General features: G+C 51.2%; 1 protein-coding gene across 1 annotated transcript in view; it reads right to left on the bottom strand.

Annotated features, from left to right (window-relative positions):
- The window catches only part of INPP5D (inositol polyphosphate-5-phosphatase D), a 114040-nt gene that overhangs the window by 10533 nt on the left and 82276 nt on the right, over positions 1–21231 (bottom strand). Inside the window, exons 13-23 of the mRNA XM_064485272.1 lie at positions 20711–20828; positions 18054–18150; positions 17377–17515; positions 16281–16389; positions 16039–16127; positions 13504–13585; positions 10106–10195; positions 7776–7889; positions 6427–6509; positions 3716–3803; positions 677–826 (exon numbers count right to left, since the gene is read on the bottom strand). Of these exons, the coding sequence (XP_064341342.1) occupies positions 677–826; positions 3716–3803; positions 6427–6509; positions 7776–7889; positions 10106–10195; positions 13504–13585; positions 16039–16127; positions 16281–16389; positions 17377–17515; positions 18054–18150; positions 20711–20828 (1159 nt within the window). The remainder of the gene's footprint in view (positions 1–676; positions 827–3715; positions 3804–6426; positions 6510–7775; positions 7890–10105; positions 10196–13503; positions 13586–16038; positions 16128–16280; positions 16390–17376; positions 17516–18053; positions 18151–20710; positions 20829–21231) is intronic.

Raw genomic sequence — 21231 nt, 5'->3', positions numbered from 1 at the left:
AAAGAGGTGCTAGGGGACTCTGCCAGGGAGAAGAAGGCCAAGGGATGCTGCTGCTTTGGAGGGTGGCTGGTCACTAAGGTAGGAAAAGCCAAAGAAAAGTGCTCAAGATGAGATATGGGGCTTCCAGATGTATGTGGTGTGTGAAAGCTACACAGAAGGTACAGAAACCCTGGGTGGGTACCACGAGGGCAGGATGTAGATACGTGCCAGGGTATGTGTGTATATATGATGCCCATCGTATGGCCACGAGGAAGAACAGGGACCACATGGGCAATTCCAATCTCAACTGCAGCCACAGCTTCAGTCTCCATGGCCTGGAAAGGGCCAGTCAGTGATAGGCAGGTCAACTGTGTAATGTAGTCCTTCTGGTGGAGGTGCTAACAGGGAGTGACAAGGCCTAAAAGACTTAAGGTGAGAGCAGAGGACCTGGAAAATTCGCAAGCATCATATCCTTAAAGATGTAAGTTGACTGAGGTCAGGGAAGGGTGATTTCTGGCTGTGGGGTGTGCGGTTCTGTAGGGAAATTCCTGAATCTGCTAAGGGTTGGGCCAGTTCGTCTCTGAGATCCCTTCCGATGCTGGATTCCCCTCTAAGGCCACAGCAGAGCGAATATTTCATTCCTGCCCCCAACCCAGCAGCGCTGAAGAGGGAGCGGGGAGGGGCCGTGCCCACTTACCATAGAGCTTCTCCCTCGTCTTGCCTTGGGAGGTCTGCAGCTTAATCTCCCCCTGGAAGTGACCCATCATCTCTCCGTGGTGGGTGAGAGGCGTGTAGATGGGGAGCTGCGTTTCCGTGGCCTCTAGCCGCAAAGCAATGCAGCCCTCGCCTGGGGAGGTGGGGGGACAGCAGTCATGTCGAGAATTCCCCCCATTTCATGGGAGAAACACCACTCATTTGGCCTGGGGACTTAGCTCCCTCACTCACAGGTGATCCTTCACAGCAATGGCCAAGGCAGAGATTATCAAACAAACCTTTCAGAACAATTCCTCAGCAGTTTGGGGAGAACATCTCAAACCTCACAGCAAAATGAACTCTATGCAGATTAGCGAATGTGAAAAAAACTAAATCACAGAAAACCCATCAGAAACAGAATTAAATACTAATCTGATTGCTGGAGGCAATGATAACCCCAAGGTCTGAAACAGTGCGAGAAATGAGAAAACAAGACTGACAGATAAGAGGATACAAACGTTTTAAACTCCTGCACAGATTAAAAAACAAAAACGGAAAGGAGGCTGACTGGGGCTAATGGCAGCAGCCGGCTTCACACAGAGAGTGTTTTATCTGAACTCCATGAGGAACTCTTCAAAATCAAACCTCCAGCAGATACATGGGCAGGTAACCCAGCAGACATTTCCCTCAAAAAGAAGTATGGCTGGTTAATTTAAAAAAAAAAAAGGAAACTAGTTCAGTCTTCCGAGCCACCAAAAATGCAAATTAAGGCAGCACTAAGGGACTCTCCTACAGACATGAAATTAGCACAGAGTAGAAGGAAGCCAAGAGCACCCAGTGCCAGCAAGGGCCGGGAAACACCTGTCCTCTTGGACATGGCGAGGTCAGCAAGGCAAGACGGAGCCTTCCCAGTAGTCAGTTTACCCAGAAAATGTGGGGATTTATGCTAAAGAGATGATCAAAGAGAATAACAAATGTAGCCAACGAAGAATAAAAAATGTCTGTGAAGAGGTCATCTCAGCATCACTGATAACACTAACAAAAGAGCCTGCAGAGCCTCAACAGTAGCAGGAAGGACTTTAAAAAGTGAGGATACAGTAAGTCCATGGAATATTGTGAAGACATTTAAAGCAACCATCATGAAGATGTGTAGGAGGATCATGAAAAAGATATATTATCTAATACCAGGTAAGGAAAGCAGAATATACATGCTATCTTTGTGACAGTTATTCAAATAAAAGTTTATGTATGAACGTGGGAGTGTGAAAGCAAAATAAAAACGATCACCTTAGTGGGGAACGAGACCACTGGATGCTTTTTTTTTTTCGTTATTAGCATGATATGCTGTTTGTACAAATACCATGTGGAAGAAACAGGAGGAATACAGCATTTGAGAAGAAAAGGGAACCATCAGACCTGTGTTCCCATTTCCTGCCACCAAACCTTCCAACACTCCGGCACCCGCAAGGATTCTTTCTCCTCACCTCATCTCGCTCCTCCAGCTCTGCCTGCCCCAGCCCTGGCTCAGGGACCCTCTTCCAGGACTGCTCTGGTGAGGGTGAAGGGCCTAATATGGTAATTGGGCTGCCTGGGTTCAAGTCCAAGGTCACACAGCAGCTTGTCAAAGTCACTCCATGGCTGTGTGACCCTGGACAAGTCACTTCATTTCCTCACCTCTGCAACAAGGGTGGTGATGGTACCTACATCCCAGGGCTCTGAGCAGAGCCTGCACAGTGGGTGACAGACACACACGGGCATCCTCCATGTCTGTAGCCTCCTGTTTCTCGGCTTCACCAGTCAGCATTAACCACCTTTCAATTCCTTCCACTGGAAACAGACAACCTCCCGGGACCCAGGTGCACAACCTGGGCTGCCTCATGCCCTCACCTCCTCATCTCCGAAGTCCACAGGTGGTCCCCAAGCCCCTCCATCTACAGAACACTGGTCTTTATCCGGTTGGATCTCTGGGCCACATTTGCTATCATAACTGCGCCCTCTTCTTGAGCCTCCTCTGACGGTGTCCCCACCCCAGCCTTTGGCTTTCCTCCCACTTCTCTGGCTGAGCCTTTTTAGGCTCCTTTGCCTGCTCCTCACCACAGCTGACCCAGTTCAGGAAACGGAAATGTTAGCCCAGTGACTCAAACCACAAGCGCAGGGCCATCCTCAACTCCCTTCTTCCACCAATTCCCTGGTCAAACAATTGCCCTTCTCAGTCCCTCTCAATTTCAACCCGTCTCTCCTTTTAAAATTTTTTTTTTACCGTCACCACTTTCTTTCTGGCTCTCTCATCTTGATTGTTGCAAACACGTGTTTCTAAGATGCAAAGCCTATCATGCTACTGTCTTGACTCGTCCATGGCTCCCTCCTGGCCCCAGGATAGGGTATTTACCGAAGGCCTGGCTGGAATGGAGCTGCTGCTCTGGCTCCACCTCCAGCCTCTCTCTGGCCTCCTGCCCTCCTCACTCCACGCTCTAGCCACGCGGAAAGCACCAAGTGCAAGGGCAAACCTGACGTTGGGCTGGAGCCAAGGATAGGCTAAAGAAGATGTTGCAGAAGATGGTGTCTCTCTCGTAGGACGATTGGTGGGGCTACAGGCCTCCTCCACAAGCCTGCCTGGCCTGGGCATTGAGCAATGCCAGGCGGACCTGGGTTCAAATTTGGGCTCAGCCAGTTACTACTTGTGTGACTTGGGCGAGTCACTTCACCGTTCTGAGCCTCAGTTTACTCATCTAGTTGAGAGAATTGTATCTGCTTCATAAGGTCATGTCAGGATAAATGAAATAATACTTGCAAGCATGCAGCACAAACCTGACATGGAAAAGGCTCAACAGATAGGGGAGGTGTGTGGTCGCTGGCCCTCACTGCAGGAGCCAGAGGGGGTGGGAGGGATGACTCTCCAGTAACCATCCCCCTGGCAGCACTGCAATGGGGAGCGGAGCGGTAGGTGGGCGTTTGAGGAAGGAGATGTCACTGCCTCCCTCACATCAGAGGCTGCCGCTTTCGGCAGGTGTGATACCTGCACCACCTGCCCCAGGACCCCTACCGTAGGATTCGTCGCTGTCGGAGGACTTAATGCTAATCAAGATGTGCTGGTCCAGCAGGTACTCGGGGTCGGAGATAATGGGCTTCAGCTGCAGAGAGAAAGGTGCAGGGTTACAGTTGACAGGTGGGGGACAGGTGGGGGACAGGTGGGGGAGGGCTGCCAGCCCAGATGAGGGGAATGCTTGGGAAAAAAGGACCATAGATGTTCTTTTTAAATAAATTCGAATCTCTGCTTTTCTTACCCAAGAGAGCAGGAAAGGAACCCACACACCCACCCTACCCAGCAGGGTGGGGTTAACCTCCTTTCCTGCCCCCCCAACCCCATCACACTGCACCCCGGACCCCAGGGAGAGGATCTGACCCCAAACATGCCTCACCCCCACTGCCTCCCTGCCCTCTCTCCCCCTCCTCTGCACACCTCAGGATCAAGGCGGTGGGGCCAGGCTGATACACAAACGCTAGTGGGACCAGGAACCAGGTCTGAACTCACCCCACTCCCCACCCCAGGCCCCCCCAGCAGGGTGGAGTCCTCTGCTCGGCGTGCTCCCAGGATGGAGGCTGCATTGAAGAGGGTACTACAGGGCCCACCCTCCATCAGGGCTGGAGGAGGCCTGTGCCCACCTGCCGTGGAGCCCCCGGGGAAGGGCCTGGAGAGTCCCGGGGGTTGCTAGAGGGCATTGAGGGATGGGCACAGACCCCGAATTCCAGCCTGTCTCTGACCCCCTGCTGGTCTGGCTCGGGCACAGGCTCTGGGTGCAGGGTGAACCCGTGTCTCCGGGGCAGGGCACCTTGGCAAGCGCAGGGAGGGGCTTTGTGGTGCACTCGCTCCCACGTGCTGGCTACCACTGTGACTTTTTACAACTTAAGGCTGTTCCTCATGCTGACCCCAACACAGGTGGGCCTAATAAAAAGGTCAGAGGCTGCGCCCTTCCTTCCCATCCAGATACCGATAGGCCTCTGGGTGCCATGCTGACTGACAGGATGGACTCTATCTCCATTCAGAAAGTTCCAGAACAAATGGCTAGAAATTGAAGTGGGAGCCCTGGACCGTTTTGAGGTTCCATTGCTGCACCGAACACTGGGTTCACTGACTCGTAGTGACCACTGGCTTGAGGTGAGCTGGAGCCCAGGTACTGCAGGTGCAGGAGGGAGACCCCCCCTTTCCAGGCAGTGGTGGGAGCGGGAGGCGAATATGTGGACAGAGAACGTGTGAGGATGGAGGTGGCAGGGAGGGAGCCTCTGGCAGGTGCCTTGACGGGGTTTTAGAGGGTGAAGAGAAGAGGCTGTCAGGTGACAGAGGTGGTGTGGAGGGTCAAGGGGCAGGAGGGAGTGAAGGCCCCCAGGTGCTGTGGGAGCAGGTGAGTCTGGAGAGCGAGGAGGGGCCTGGGAGCCAAACTGAGGGGCTGACATGAGGGACTAACTGGATAGAGGGAAGGATGCCAGGGTCAGACGGGTATTCCAGAAAGATCTGCCAGGCTTCATGATGCCTCAGCGAGAAGACAGGAGGGATGGGGCCATCTGGGAGGTGGGAGTGGGGTGGAGAGGAGGGGACAGAGGCAAGAGGAGCCGGATTGGGCAGCGTTAGGACGTGGGGACAGGGGTGCACAGGCTGTGGGGACTGGGATGCTGGCATCTTTCCCAACTTCAAGGAAGTAAGAAACTGGCTCTCTGGGTGCTTCTCTGGGCAGGAGAGGAGGCAGGAGGGTGGGGTGGGTGGCTGAGGTAGGATGTTGCCTTGGAGCCCAGAGCCACCAGGACTTGGGTACCTGAAAACAGCCCAAGGACAGGGACTTCTGACAGCTATGTCTGGTCTCATGGAGGACCCCAATCAGAAGTGTACTTGGATTAGGAGACTCTGGGATTCGGGCATCTGCCTTCTTGTGTGTGGCCCAAGAGTTGGTTCCAATCAACCACTGATGCCGTCACGGGTGGCCCAGGACACCAGCCCATAGCCCACACCAGCCTCACGCTGTCCTTCAAGACTCACCTCAGGCATCGTCTCTGAGGGAACCTTCCAGGGGAGCCTGAGACCTCCGCCCTGTGTGATAGATCTGCCCAGCCTGGACACTCCCTCTATATCCCCCTCCTTTGTTAGTGACAAAAACATGGGGTCCTATACCACATGTTCCCGGTGTGGACAACGGATACATCCACCATCAATTTAACATCACAAAAGCAGTGCTGGGTGCCAGGTGGAAACCAGTTGTTTTGCAGTAAAGACAAATGTGTTCCCCCTAAGGGTTGCCTGCATGTTTGCAGCTCTACCCTCTGCTTGCGGGGGGCCATGGACACGTCGAGTACTTTGTGTGTCCGGAGCAAACAAACTCCTCTCTGCTCCTCCAGTGGATCCTCTGAGCCAGGGCTGAGAAGAAGGAACACTGCAGGGAACAGGCGCAGCCGTGTGGCCGCGAACAGGCCTCTCTGGGATCTCCCTCTGTTCTCATCTTTGTAAAGCCCCATGGTCAGATGAGGTGCCCTGTAGCCTTTCCATGACCCATTAGGGGAACCGAAATCCATTTAGGAATGTTGGGGCCACTAGACACAGGCCCATGTTTAACCACAGCTGAGAAAGGTGACATCAACTGCCTTGAAAGAGAAGTCTAGGGCAGCCTCTTCTACATTTGGTCCATGGGGTTTGCACTCCGTCTGGCCAGGTCCCCTGGTCAGCACTGCTGGCTGATGACTGCAAACTTCTCCCTGTTCTTGAATTACCTTTGGAAGGGTCTCGCCAAACTTCACCACCAACTCCCCTTCAGCTCCTTCTTCATTTTCTCCTTCCTGACTCTTGACAAAACCTGTTGGAGGACAGGAAGGCTGGTTTTCAGAAAACGGAAACCAGAACCAGACAGAGAAGACTCCTAGGGTTGTTCCTCCAGGACCAAAGAAGACACCATCTGCAGGGGCTGCAGCATCATTTAGGAGTCAGGCTTGTTGGGGATTCTGTTTTAGTGCAGGGGATGGTCATTTGCCAACACAGTCTAATTATTTTTAGGAGAATCGGAGAGATTTCCCTCCTTCTCGGCTCCTCTTTGCAACAAACCAGGCAACAAAGAAATCATCACATCACAGGCAAAGAGATTAGGAAACATGACAGCTCATCCCACGCCACTCAAGATAGCAGCCTTTTGAAATGCTAATTTTAGCTTCCTAATATGCTGTTTCCATAGAAATGTATGCAAATGTCGATAGTTTATTAAAAACACCCGCACAAAGTCCTCATCATTTTTGGAAGTGCTTTGCCCCTGCTTGGTGAACTGGGACTTGGAGACTTCCTAGAGAAGGCAGAGCTGTCACCAGGAGCCAGCCCAGGCTGAGTCTGAGGAGGAAGGGAAGGGGATGTGTGTGCGCAGCACTGCAGCTGGTGGCATGTGTCTTGTTCCCAGAAGCCCTGGAAGCATCTGTCATCCCGTCACAAAATGCTTCCTTCTGTGAGGTTATGTGCCACCCCCTGAACCCCCCGTCCAGACCATCTCGGTGAGGAGAGCTGGAAACCGCACAGATCTGCTCACCGTGGAACAGCTTTAGACAATATGCCTAGAAGTGTCACCCAGAAAGGGTGTTTTCTAAACACAGTTTGTGCTAACTGCTGCTGCTGACAGGAGGCTGTCCAGCTCTACCTTGCTTTCAGATGCTCGGACCACCTGAGAAAGATGCCTGTGACACGGACCCCGAGCAAGAAGAGGGGATTGTCAGCAGCTGCACCAGCCTTGGCACTGGCCCCCCCCGAGCTCCGGACCTTCGCCCAGGGCTCTCGGGTTAAGTCAGAGCCCTGGCTTGGGGGCCCTCAAGTGGACTAAACTCCGCCCTGAGGGACAAGGAGAGGATCCAGTTGCCAAGGAGGTCTGTGCATCCGCTACTACCTGTCCCTGGGACTGGAGCAGCAGCCTTGCACGTCAGTAGGGGGCCCCCTGCAGTAACTGGGTGTCCTCTGGAACCCTCCACCTGCAGCCCCACTTTTCTGACCCCCTTGAGGCCCATCGGTAAGTCAGATGAGGCCAGAGCGGGAAGGACAGGGTACTATGCCCCTCGCCCCCACAAAAGGCAGTTCGGCCTGCACGTACTCTCCAAGCAGCTTGAGTGGAACTCCAGGTAGAATTTGGTCTGGGACTTGGTCTTCAGGGTAGCGTAGCACCTGAGAAATTCGATCTGCCCTTGGCTGTCCACAGTCCCGGGGCCTGGAAGGAGTGAGAACAGAAATTTGGTTCTACAAGGTGCCTGGAGATGAGTGTGTCAAACCAGGCCCCCAAAACCATGCTCCTTCCTAGCGCCCAGGGAAGATGAGAGTCCAAGCGGAAGGAGCAGTTCCCCCGAAATCCCACCACCCCCACGCAGCATCCTCATGATGGTAACAGCCCCTCTGACGAATCAAAGCTGGTGCGGAGCAGAGCGCAAGAGTTCCACTCTCAGCTTTGCCACCAGAGCTGTGTGGCCTCGGGCGACGCCCTCAACCTCACTGCCTCCCCCTCCCATGGATTCTGGCAAAAATCAAAGCTCAGGGGCTTGATTCCCAAACTTATCTCTTTTCTAAGTTCAGGTTGTGAGGGATGCCTGGTCTTCCCTCAGACAAAGTAACTTCTGCTCCTTATGCTTGTCTGTACCTAGTTAACTCGCAGTCTGGTACTCACTTAGATGATGCTTTTGCAAGCGTCCTTAGGCTGGCTCTGAACAGTGTTCTGTCCTTCTATGTAAATTCTGAGCCACCTGCGAGTGGACGCTCTCCCTTCCTCTGTCCCCTCATCCTTCCTGCTTTCCTTTTGTTTTTCTTTTCCCCTTTATTGCAGAAAACCTGATAAATGTAATTGTGTATATTTGAAGCGTACAATGCGATGACTTGATACACACTGTGAAATGATTACCAAGGTCAAGATAATTAACACATCCATCACCTCACATAAGTAACTGATTTGTGTGTGTGTGTGTGTGTGTGTGTGTGTGTGTGTGATGAGAATGCTTAGGATCTACTCTCAGCCGATTTCAAGCATACAACACTGTGTCATTACCTGTGGTCACTATGCTGAATATTAGAGGACTAGAACTTGTTCGTCTTGTCACTGAAAGTCCGTGCCCTTTTACTCACATCTCCTCATTTCCCAGCTCCTGGCAACCACCATTGCACTCTCTGTTTCTATGAAATCTACTTAAATTTTTTTTTTTTAAATTTTAAGTTTCCACATATAAGTGATGCCGTATAGTACTTGTTTCTCTGTCTGGCTTATTTCATTTACTTTCCTTCCTTTTTTTAAGCCCCACAGCACCAAGGCTCTGCTTAGATAGACATTCAACCAATGCTCAATCCAGGTGAATCGGTACTTGTGATGATCTGCGGTGTGCTGAGTCCCAGGGGAGGGGACAGAGCGGATACTGAGGATGTGATGGCATGGGCCACCCCTCAACACTGCAGGCACTCAGAGAAAGGAGAGATGGGTGGGACCAGGGGAAGAGGTAGAAGGCTCTGGAAAGGCACAGCAACCAGAGCTAGGAAGGAGACTGCTCAGAAAGTAGAGGTCACATTGCTGGGGCCACAATGTGACCCCAGCAGTGTGTTAGACCTAACAGCATGATCAAGAGCATCCTACATCCCTCATAGCCCAAAGGCCACAGAGAAATACAAGCTTTTCCAGCCTGTACTAGGCGCTCCGCTCAGCCCTCCTAAATGAGCCTGCACTGTCTGCTGACTGTGGAAATGGGGGGGAGGGCAGAGAAGGTGACATCATGGTTCCCCGGTCATCCAGGCCCAAGGCTGGACATGCTACAAAGAACCAGGCTTCTGCTGGGACAAGGGTGGGCTGGCGACCAAGGCTAAGTTGGATTATTTGAAAAATTATCCGCAAAATCTACAGAGTATTATTTACTCTAGCATTTCTCCAAACTCAGTCATCTGTATCCTATTTTCACAACTTTTACTGCCTACCACGCACCTGCACTAATATTGACTTAACATTTTCTTTAAATAGACTTACTTTGTAAACTTAAACATAAAACATATTTAGATAAGAAAGTATACCACAAGACTAACTGGAAAACCAGTGTTGCTTGCCTTTCACAGAAATAATCACATTTAAAGCATATTAAAATCAATGCATTACTAATAAATCATCCATGTCCCATCCAGGATCATCTTTGGTAGATACTCATTTCCCCAATTTTAAAGACTGTATTAAAACTGAGGCTTAAAAAGCTGACATATTTGCCAAAGGGAACAAGAACATGCTCAAGACTGAAATCATGATGTGTCTTGGACATGATGAGACCCAACAGATGGATGGACGGTGGACTTGCCTGGAAGGATGAGCCTTCATCTAACGCACACAGTCGATTGCTGCAACCAGAAGACAAGCTCCCCGGCCTCCCAAGGCGGAGAACAGTGGGTCGGACACCACCCACCACTTACCGTTCTTGGAGACAAATTGGGAAGTGACTCCTGCCTCAAATGTGGCGAAAACAGGGCTGTGGTCGCTTGTCATGATGTCGCTGGTGCTGCCTGCAGGGGAGGGAAGGAGAAATCCTTCTGGTCAAGACAAGGATGGCAAACCCTTGGCAGAAATTGACTTATATTTTTGGAAGATTCCAGAAGTTTCATTGTTTTGTACCTGTGGTTCCATTGACCTTCCACAACCACACTCAAAAGTCTCAGTGAAAGTGTATGACACTGTCTCCTCCATGGCTAAATGTGCCTGTAATCGTTTTTCCTAAAGACTTGCAAGTTTTTAAACACACAGATTGTGGAGTGTGAACTGTGAAGATTTTTCTGTTCTATGCACTTTGTTGTATTGATGAGGAGCTCACGGTCCAGAGTGGGATGCGGGTTGAGGTCAGCGAGAGGTGGCACCTTCCCCCATCCCACAAGGCATTCTGGGATGGGAGAGAGTTGAAAGTGATAAAATGTAGACACTGAGTGTAGACAACTCTTTTAAGGAACTTGGTGCTTGGATGAGAAAGGAAGGCAGCAGAGCATGTCTGGAGGGGGTAAGAGAAAGAGCAGAGTTCTAGAAATTCTGAGTTCTAAGTGCTTCTGATACAGTCACATGGAGATGTCCGGCTGGGTACTCAGGGCTGGAGATATAGCTTTAGATTTGGAGTCACGAGGTTAGGTGGAAGCAGAAGCCACAAGGACACCCAGGCTCCACAGGGAAGACATGAAAGATGAGAAGAGATAAGGATGAAACTCCAGGGCACAGCCAGCATGAATGGGCAAAGGAGGCAGCACAGGATACCAAGGAGGCAATCAACCAATATATATCCTTTTCAATAAAGCTTTTACAAATTGGCAAAGGAAAAACATCCCACCCCTCAACCAACCAAAGGATACGGGCAGAAAATTTGCAAAAGAAATATAGATGGCAAATAAACAGGGAAGAAAATTACTCACTTGCTAACGACCATCAGAAAGACAAACTGAAACAACAGTGCGGTGGATGGAGAAAGAGAATGAGAAGGAAGACAATGGGGATGCTGATACTGGGGACAGTGGAGATGCTGGTACTGGGGACAGTGGGGATGCTGGTACTGGGGACGTTGGGGATGCTGGTACTGGGGACAGTGGAGATGCTGGTACTGGGGATGTTGGGGATGCTGGTACTGGGGACAGTAGGGGTGCTGGTACTGGGGACAGTGGAGATGCTGGTACTGGGGACAGTGGGGATGCTGTTACTGGGGACAGTGGGGATGCTGGTACTAGGGACAGTGGGGATGCTGGTACTAGGGATGTTGGGGATGCTGGTACTGGGGACAGTGGAGATGCTGGTACTGGGGATAGTGGGGATGCTGGTACTGGGGAGTGGGGATGCTGATACTGGGGAGAAGGAAGACATGGAGCAAATAAATGGTGCAGGTGAAAAGCTTAGCCAGGCCAGGAAGTGGGCACCCCTTCCCTGAATCAGGAGGGGCACCAGCCTGAAACATGTTTGGACATGAGCAGGAAGAAGTCAGCGAGGGTCTGGTGCTGTGTTAAGCAGAAGCCGACGGAAGCGGGGAGTCAGGCCAAGTGTGGGGCTACGAGTTTGTGGTGGTGATTGAAGAGGAGAAGTTAAAGGGTGGACAAGCAGGTTTTTAAAAAAATTCTTAAAAATATTTTACATGTGTACTGAATGTGGTAACATTAGCACTACACTAACTGTGCCCGAAAACAGGGGGGGAGCTGCTACTTAGGTGGCCTCCCTGTAGCTATACCCTGTGCGTCCCCCACTCCCACTGGGAGTCTGGGCCTGCCCACGTGACTTCCTTTGGCCTACAGGATATTAGCAGATGTGACCCAAGCAGAGATTTAAACATCCGTGACTTGAGCTGGGAATCCGGGACCAGGAAGCAGAAGCCTGAACTAGCCTGCTGGATGATGAGAGAATCTTAAGGTAGTTGTTACTCAGCAGTAGGCACCTTTACATCCTATTGATGCCAACCTCCATAAGACTCAAGCTCCCAGTTTACTGCCATTTCCTGAGCTCTGGACATTCATCCCCTTTTCTTACCAATTTCTTGCCCACCTGCAACTCATTAAACCCTCCTGCCATGCCCTCTGGTATTCCATGAAATATCATTAACAAAACTCCCTACATCTTCAAATTTCCCTTCACATTCCAAACCTGGACCTTCCTGGAAGACACTGCAGCCTCTCAAGCGAGGCCTGGTTTTCCTCCCCACCCCTCATGTGTGGCCTGGAGAGGGGGAAGTTGCGTCCTCCTTGCTCCTCAATGCCACTTCCAGACCAATCTCCCTCCTTCTTTCTAAAGACCTCCATTATGGCTCCACTGTTTTGAATGCCGAGTTCAGGTTCAAAAAGTGGTCATGCTACAAGCCACCCTCCCTCCTGAATCTCTGCAGAGGCCGGCTGAAGAGGGCAGATGGTTGAATCAGGAATTGGCAGGACTCACGGAGCTGCAGGGTGTAGGCAGGAGGCGCAGCTGAGAGAGGACTGGGTGTGACTGAAGGTGGCAGGAAGGGTCACAGGCCCGGAGAGCTCAGGTGTGGAGGGGGCACGAGGAGGGAACACACAGGTGAGGAGGCTGCGGGCAGAGGGTGCCACGTGGGCCTTTGAAGGTTGTGAAGGTGGAACAATTGCTTGGCTGTGGCTGTGGGGGTGGGTTGCCTTTCTGTGTATCTAAAGGTGAGTGGAGTTCATCTGGTGAAGTTACTTCTGGGAAACAGAGCTCAGGAACGAGGGGACTGCAGGGCGCATGCCTTAAACTGTCCCAGGGTAGCTGCTCTGGTCCCTTCTGGGCAGCAGGAGGCTCGCAAAAGAAAGGAATGGAAATCAGTTCAACTTAACGGGACCTGAGTTGAATGTGGGGGTCTGTCGGTCCCCAGAGAGGGTGGGAGCTATGAAGGTGGCCTGGGGGGGGGGCAGCAAGACCCCCACTCTGTGGAGGTGAAACAGGCCTGGATAACTTTTCCATAATTATTTTAACATTGCATAGTATTCCTTTTTCATCAATTTGACCCAATTTATCTTTAAATCTCCCCAAATACATATATATGTATACTTATGATCTGTATTAGGTTGAACCATATGAATTTCCATTATTGAACTATTTTGACCAATGAAAATACTGCTTTCATATGGTTCAAATAAGCTCTTTTCAAAAAAAAAATCTAGATTTATTTTTTAAAGTGGCTCATAATTCAAATGTTTCCCAAACCAGAAGATATGTACTCTGCTGCAGCCCAAGAAGGGACAGAAGGCATCATTTCTTTAAGGTCACTTGACTGGGGTTGCAGGGCAATCTCCCATTTTACAGATGGACAGACAGGAGCCCTTTAGTTTAGGGCAGTCAAACTTCCCAACTTGTCACTCACCATAGGACTGACACACCACGTGCACCAGAGGGTAAGACTTCCAGAGGACTCGGTCACACCAGGAGGGCAAGTTGTACTTCATCTGTGGATCAAAATCATAAGCTTTGTAAAATGCCTGCCACTTTTTTTTTTGTTTAACATATCGTAAACGAAGAGATTAACTCAGGGCCTCTGTAATCCTTGCCTTCCAATGCTGCTGGTGCTTTATAGGATTTCCCCAGAGGTGGCTTTAAACCCTCTCCATCTGCCTCCACAGCCGTGCCCCGCACCTGCAGACACCTGGACCCCTGCTTTGGAACCAGACCGATTCCCCTGGCCGTGCTCCCTACCCACCCCCCTTGCTATTTCAGAGTCTCTTGTATTTTTACATTCTCTGTTCTTCTGACTCAGATGAAGTCCTCTACCTGGATCTTCAACCCAGTCTCTCCTTATCTTCCCTAGTCACTTACTTTAATAACACAGTCCAAGGGGGAGGGTCTAGCTCAGTGGTAGAGAGCATGCTTAGCATGCATGAGGTCCTGGGTTCAATCCCAAGCTCCTCCACTAAAACAAAAACAGAAACACACTCCAGCCACGCACACCCATTCACACATCCATCCACCTATATACTTACCTATCTGTCTCTCCATCCATCCATCCATCCACCCACCTACCTATGCACATATCCATCACCTGACCCACACATCCGTCTACCCATCTAATTGTTCAAGCAATATGTACTATGACAAGCTCTCTCTGGGCTATACTGTGAGCAAGGTGTCCACTGGGTGTGACAGACAAGGCAAACTGGCAACGACAATAACGCTCCGCAATGAATGTCCTTATCCTCTTGAGCTCTAGCTCTTTCTCCTCTGCCTGCAAACATAGAAGTGCTCATCCTAAAAAAGCCTATCCGTGGCATCTCCTTAAATGACTTTTTTCTTTTCTTCTTTTTTTTTCACCAATTTTCTTTCAAGAATGTTCTATTTTCACTGCCTCTAATTCTGGACTGCCCAGTTACTCTTTTTTAACTTGAGGTGCAACTTCCACACAGTAGCGTGTACTAATCTAAACTGTACAGCCTGAGGATCTTGTCACCATTTGTACACACCCATTGAACTACCCAGATCAAGACAGAGAAAACTTCCATCATCCCAAAGTGTTCTGTCACGTCCTCTTGAACTTATAAATGGACTCATTCCATATATAGTCTTTGTATACACGTATATATGTCTGGCTTCTTTCACCCTTCCTGTCGCCTGTAGAAGTTCTTTGTTCTGTTGTTGCAGTTGTATCCCACTGTCTGTGAAAACCACTTTTTTCGGGGGGTGGGTACAGCTCAGTGGTAGAGCACGTGCTTAGCATGCATGAGGTCCTGGGTTCAATCCCCGGTACCTCCATCAAAAAAATAGATAAATAATACTTCAATAAAAATATATATTTAAAAAAAGAAAAAATAGATAAATAAATGAACTTAATTACCTCCCCCCACCAAAACAAAAAAATCCCCACCAAAACCAAAAATATTAAAAAATAAAACCCAAACCCACATTTATCTATTCTAGTTGGTGAAAGTAAGGTTGTTCCCAGTTTTTGGACATTGTGTACAAAGTTGCTATAAACATTCTCATATCTGTCTTAATGCTCTAACTTCTCTTGGGTAGACACCAAAGTAGAATTGCTGAATAGGGCAGGTGCATGTTTAGATTTCAAAGATGCTGCCAGTTCTCAGCATTGGCTGTCCCTGAGAATTACGAGTGGAGCTTCACAAAGACACAGAAAGCAGGGCCCCACCCCAGATATATCGCATCAGAACCTATGTATTTCTGAAAATCTTCCATGACCACTGATCCCTGAAATCTCTCAGCCCCGGCTTTGGTGATGCCAAACTGCCTGGTTGGTCCTCCTGCCACCTACGTGCACTCTTTTTCCATCTCCTTTGTTGTCTCTGCTTCTTCCTGTCCTCTCTGGACGTAGATGACCCCACATCTGTCCACAGCCCTTATCTCTTCATCTTCCACTCACTTCTTGGCAACCTCATCTACCCCCATGATTTGACTGTCTTCTCTGTGCAGACAATTCCTGAATCTATGACCCAGCCCTGGCATCGCACTTGAGCATCACTCTAGTATTTTCAGCTGCCTTCTGGATGTTTTCGCTGAGATCTTCCACTGATGTTGTACAATAAGCCTGGAAACAAGCTCCGTCTCTCCCCTCCGAGCCAGCTCTGCCTGAGTTCCCTGTTTCTATCAATGTCAATCAGATTGATCCACGCATCCTGCTTTTCTCCTTTTCTTTCGTTTTCAGTTTTCCCCTCTGCTTCAGGTCCTAGTTGTTTCTCAGCTGGAACCTCCACACCAGCCTCCATCTAACTTCTCCTTAGGGGAGGGTTTTGCTCTGTGGCACAGTCAACATGTGATTTCTAATTTTCTTTTTTGTTGTTGTTCCCTAGTGGACAAGGATGCTCTGCACTTCCTGTTCACCTTCATGGGAACAGACACAAGAGGGGCAAGATGTGCAAGGGGGTGGAGACGGAGGGCAGGGAAGAGGACTCACCCCTGTGGCTTTTTGCTTAGTGTAGGCGTATTTGTCCCGCGTCAGTCTTTCAAAACGGTAGGTGGGTGCAAACGTGATTTCTTCCTCCTCTGAAACCAAACAAAACCTTGGTTTCAGTTTTGTTTTTCCACCTTTTACTTCTGGCTAAGTTTCCCTCTTTTCCAGGCAGCATCCTCCCTCTGGTAAGGATATTTGGGCAAAGGGGAGACAGAACGATGGCTGGAGAGAATGGCGGTGCTTACCAAAGTGCAGGAAAACCTTCTGCTCCTTCCGCTCCATGAGCAGCTGGTCGTGGGACAGGAGGTCTGCATACTGCTGCTGCTTGATCTTCTGGATAATGGTTTCTGCCTCCTGGAGCAAGGACACGGCCAGGCCACTGGTGAGACACCCCCCTCACCAACACATCGCTGCCTTCCCGCCAGCTGCACCGGAAAGCAGAGCCCGAAGCTGCACAAGACCCTGGTTCCCAGGATGCTGGGTTGGTGCTTATTAACGCTCAACCATTTCATAAGGAACACTCTGCAAGGGTGGTGAAATGTAACTCAGTAACATACGTTCGTGGCTGTTCTAAATTCGCGGACGGACACTATTTTTGCACACTGACTTCTAGCATCGTCTTTATTAAGACTTCACTAGATAGGTAGGTACATCTCTTGCTCTCTCTCTCTGTGAGACAGCCTGTTGTAAGGCTGTGTAGGGATCTGGAACCTCAGCCCTGGGATCTCTGGGCATCGGGCCTCTGTGATCTGGCTTTGGACTCTGAGAGTCAGTTTGACATCAGTGGGATGGGTTGGCTTTGGAATCCAATAGCCATTTCTCCCAAAACTTATGTTACCTCCACTCTGGTGAATATATTTAGTTGACTTCTTGGGGAGTCTGCCCACCCCCTCCCAAGGAATCCTTCACCCTCCCTGAGTGAGCAAGGCTGTTCTGGCCACGTGGCCCCTCTGACTGCTGCTCACTGGATGGGCATCCAACTTCAGGCATGTCTTCCTTAGGCTGGCCGGTGATCTGCAATTTGGGGAGAAAACTGAGCTGGTCTTCTCAGACTTCAGCCTTTCCTGGGGATCTAGGACTGGCAAGCTGAGGGCCTGCTGCCAGCCAGCTGGAGGACCAGAGAGGCAGAGGAGTGGCAAAGAGGGGAGGCCAGGACAGTTACATGGGAAGTAGGTGTGAGCAGAGGCCAATCGTAAAGAAAGGTGGCGGATCCGTAATGGGAACAGCATTGAGCTGCAGAGAGAGTGTCTCGGTCTGTGTGCCTCCGTGACCCTCTGCCCTGGGCTAACTCCAGGGAGCCTCTGTCCTGTGCAGCCCAGCTCCAGGCAGACAGCTCCTCACCCAGGTGGGCAGCTCCACACGGTAGTTGAGATCCCCGAGCCAGAAGAGGTGGGTGAAGCGGTGCGTGATGTTAAAGGAACTCAGTTTCCTGTCTCCCAGAGCCAGAAACCGGAGAATGTTCATGTAGTTTTGGTTTCGCCTAATTAAACAAAAAAAGCAGACTTCTTAGCACAGGGTCATTAGTTCCCTACTCCACATGGCAGGAAGTCGGAGGGGATGTAGGGGGAACTGAGACTGAAACCTCCAGCCCCTGCTACAGCAAACCACCTTAACGAGATCCCAGGCTGAACTGGGAACGCAGGCAGGGCCCAGGGAGCGGCCACTCAGCAGGGAATCAGAATCGTGAATCCTCCAATGGCTGTCTTCACGACTGGGCCACCAGTAGGCAAAATGGTTTTAAACTGTAAGGGTGCCCCAGATGAGGTCTTCCTTTTAGAAATGGAGTGGTATTTAGGTGTCTGTTGGGTTAATGACACAAGGAAATGTCTGTTCCATCCTTTAGATAAGATTCACCCTCACTCTTGTGCTGCAGTTGCCTTTGACGAGACCGTGGGAAAAGCCTTTAGAGGCCGACAGGGTCCTGGCCGAGGGCTGAGCCGTCCTTTTGGTGTTTAGGGTTTGAGGTCTGTCTGGGAAGATAACCTCAATATCTGCTCTCGAGGAATGGGCTCCATTACCTGAGTTTCTTTTCGCTTCCAGAAGTCAAGTGGCTGTTGACAAATCCTAAGGAGGTTCCATTGAACATGAATGACACCCCCACAGCTCCCTTGTTCCCTAAAGGGAGGGGAGAAGGGTGAAGTCAGAACATCAAATAGGCAAACTTGCCAAGCGGCAGGAAATCGAGGTGAAGCATTGCCATTTATCAGGAGGGAAAAAGCAGGTGTAGGAAAGTGGAGGAGGAAGAAAGTAGAACAGCTTTGTCTGGGGGCGGGCAGTGATGGGTGATGGGCCTGGTAGGGGGCGAGACTCCTCTAGGACCAAAAGAAAATGGGATGAGTGGTGGAAGGAGGCTGCTGGTGGAACTCATTCTGGCATCTCCCTCTAAGGGGACTGTCAGTTTCCCCAGTGCCCAGGCAGGACCATCAGAAGCAGCCAGAAGCCTCGGGAAGAAGATTCAGAAGGAGAAGGCCTGGGCTGGGCAGGCTGATCTTCCACCAGCTCATTCCAGCTTCCTGGAGAGACCAAATCCCACACTGAGACCAGTGGCTCTCTAAGTGCGTTCCCTGGACCGGCGGCCTCAATACCACCTGGGAACTGGTTGGAGGTTCACATTCTCAGGCTGTGCCCTGGACCTGCTGAATCAGATCTTCTGGGGTTGGGGGCCCGTAATCCACGTCTAGCAAGTCCTCTAGGTCAAGCAGTAGGCAAACATTGGCCCACCCCCAGCTAAAAATGGCTTTTACATTTTAAAATAGTTGGGAGAAAATCAAAAGAAGAATGTTTTGGATACATTAACATGGTATGAAATGCAAATTTCTGAGCATGCAGGTAACACTTTATTGGAGCACAGCTACGCCTCTCGACAGCGCTGAGCAGTCACAGTAGAGACGACGTGGCCTGCAAAGCCTGAAACATTTACTCCCTGGCCTTCGAGGGCAGACGTCTGGCCACCCTGCTCTGGATGGTTCTGACACTTGCAGAAGTCTGGGAAGCTGCTCCGCCCATCAGGGCAGCTGTGAGCCGTACTTCATGGGCTTGTCCAGCCTGAGAAGGGCTGTGAGCATAAATTCACATCGGGACTGTAAGCCTCGGTAAGGAAGACAGACTGTGGAACAGCTAATACATTTTTATACTGACTACCTCTTAAAATGGTACTATTATGAATGTATAAGGTTTGAGAAAGTACATTATTAAAACTGACAGCCCTGTTTGCCTTTCCTTTCTTTAATGTGCTACTAAAAATGTAAAACCACCCACGTGGCTCACATTCTGTCTGGGCCCCTGGAGCTCAGCAGGCTCTGACCCCTCGGGACTGTGGGCGGAGCTGCGGCCGAGCTAGGACGGGCCTCCTGCATGCAGGCTCTCTCCCTGCTGCCCTGCAGTGTGGCCTGGGTTTAAATCCTCGCCCACCACTTCCTTGTCCCTGGGCCTCGGACAGGTTGAGGAACCTCACTGTAGCCTCCAGAGCCTTGTCTGTGAATGGAGCTAGTGACAGTCCCTACACCCACAGTGCATCTGAGTTAAATGAACACCGTCAAGCATTTAGCACACGGCCTTGCATAGGGTACGCTCTCAAAAAGGTCTTAGCTCTTCCGTCAGTCAGCTAGCATTCACTGAGCTCCTACTCTGTGCTAACCATGGCTGGGGGACATTTGGGGGAGGTCAGGGGAGAGAGGCCAGCCTCAGGGGAGAGAGGGGGAGGTGAGGGAGGGGCTGGTGCATGGGAACTCCTCCACCTCCAAGATGCCTTCCCATGGCCATAAAGCTCAGACTGTAAAGGTCTCGTGCCACAATCTGGCCTCTCCATCACCCACTAAAGCCGAGCCCAGGGGCTGCAGGGCCTTTGCTTTGCTGTTCTCTTTATGTGGCATGCTCCTCCCACGCACACCCTTCCTCACTCCTTGGACTTGAGTACCAACACCTTTTCTGAGAGAGTCCCTTTGACCTTCCATCTCAAGTAGCAGCTGGAGCTGCTCTGCCCACACACCGTACACTCTGCCAGCATGCTCACCCCCAGAAACCATCCTGCTGCCTGTCTGTCCTGCCTGCCTGTCCAAAGGAGCAGGCTCCTGTCAGCGGTGGCAACGAGCCCCGGGCCCAGCCTCGTGAGGGAATGGGGTGGGGTTTGTCTTGCGATGGGAGGTCCAAGAGTATTGCAGGCTGGTAGCTGTTGGGACGGAGGAGGACAGCCCGGGCAGAGATGGATAAGGACTAGAAGGAGGTTCCTGGGCAGCGGAGGGCGTGGGCTTAGAGCAGGGCAGCTGCTGGGACAGGAAGGAAGGAGGCGAGTGGGTGTGGACGCGGGCAGTTTGCGGTTTCTTGGCAGAAGGGCTGAGAGAGCTTTTTACGTTCAACTGCAGCAATTCTTCTATTTCCTGTTACCTCTGGGGCTCTGTCCTGTCCCTGACGCCAACCATCAGAAACCGCTGGCCTCGCCCTCAGCTCCACCCACTGCCCGTGTGGCTGCACCTGCCCCCACGCCCTCACAGTCAGACTCACACAGACAGACCCACAGACTCGCACACTCACAGACTGATGGACTCACACACTTAAACGCAGACTGACAGACTCACACACACTGGCACTCACCCTCCCGCAGTCTCCGCTCTTCTTTCAATTCTCTGAAGCACCCTGACCCGCCCCCGCCCCGCCCTGCTTCCCGCTCACCGCTCACCCAGCGTGTTGGCGATGCCCGTCTTCACGTTGTCAGTGCAGATGTGGCTGATCCGGTTCTCGTGCTCCGGCTTGGCCAGCACCACGATGCGAATGTTCCAGAGGGTGTGGATGGCGATCTGGTGAGGAGGACAGTGCTGTGACCCTTGGCCAGGACTTAGTGCTTGACCCCAGAGCAAGGAGTCACACCCAGCCCTCACCCCAGCTATGGGGCGCCCTGTCTGTAATCCCTACCCTTCGGGAGGCTCCTAAGGATGCCTCACAGATAAGATGTCGATGAAGGTGATCTAAGAGCTCAGGCAGGGAAGAGGGAGGACCCCGGTGATCAGCAACACCCATGGACCCTGTTCATTTCTGAATACAGGTGCCACTCTCTGGCTGTGGAAGGTGAGGGCCACTGAGCACATCCAGGTATCTTTGGCAGTTGAGGGCCAACAGGCTGACCCTGCCCTTGCCTCTGAGATGCTCCTGACTGGCTCTGCCAAGCCCACTGCTCCGGAGTCCCACCCAGGGCTGCAGCCA

This window comes from Camelus dromedarius, chromosome 4 (assembly GCF_036321535.1).
Source record: "Camelus dromedarius isolate mCamDro1 chromosome 4, mCamDro1.pat, whole genome shotgun sequence".
NCBI classification, from domain to species: domain Eukaryota; kingdom Metazoa; phylum Chordata; class Mammalia; order Artiodactyla; family Camelidae; genus Camelus; species Camelus dromedarius.
The sequence above is the reverse complement of the archived record's forward strand: the minus strand, read 5'-3'. Positions and strand labels throughout refer to the sequence as shown.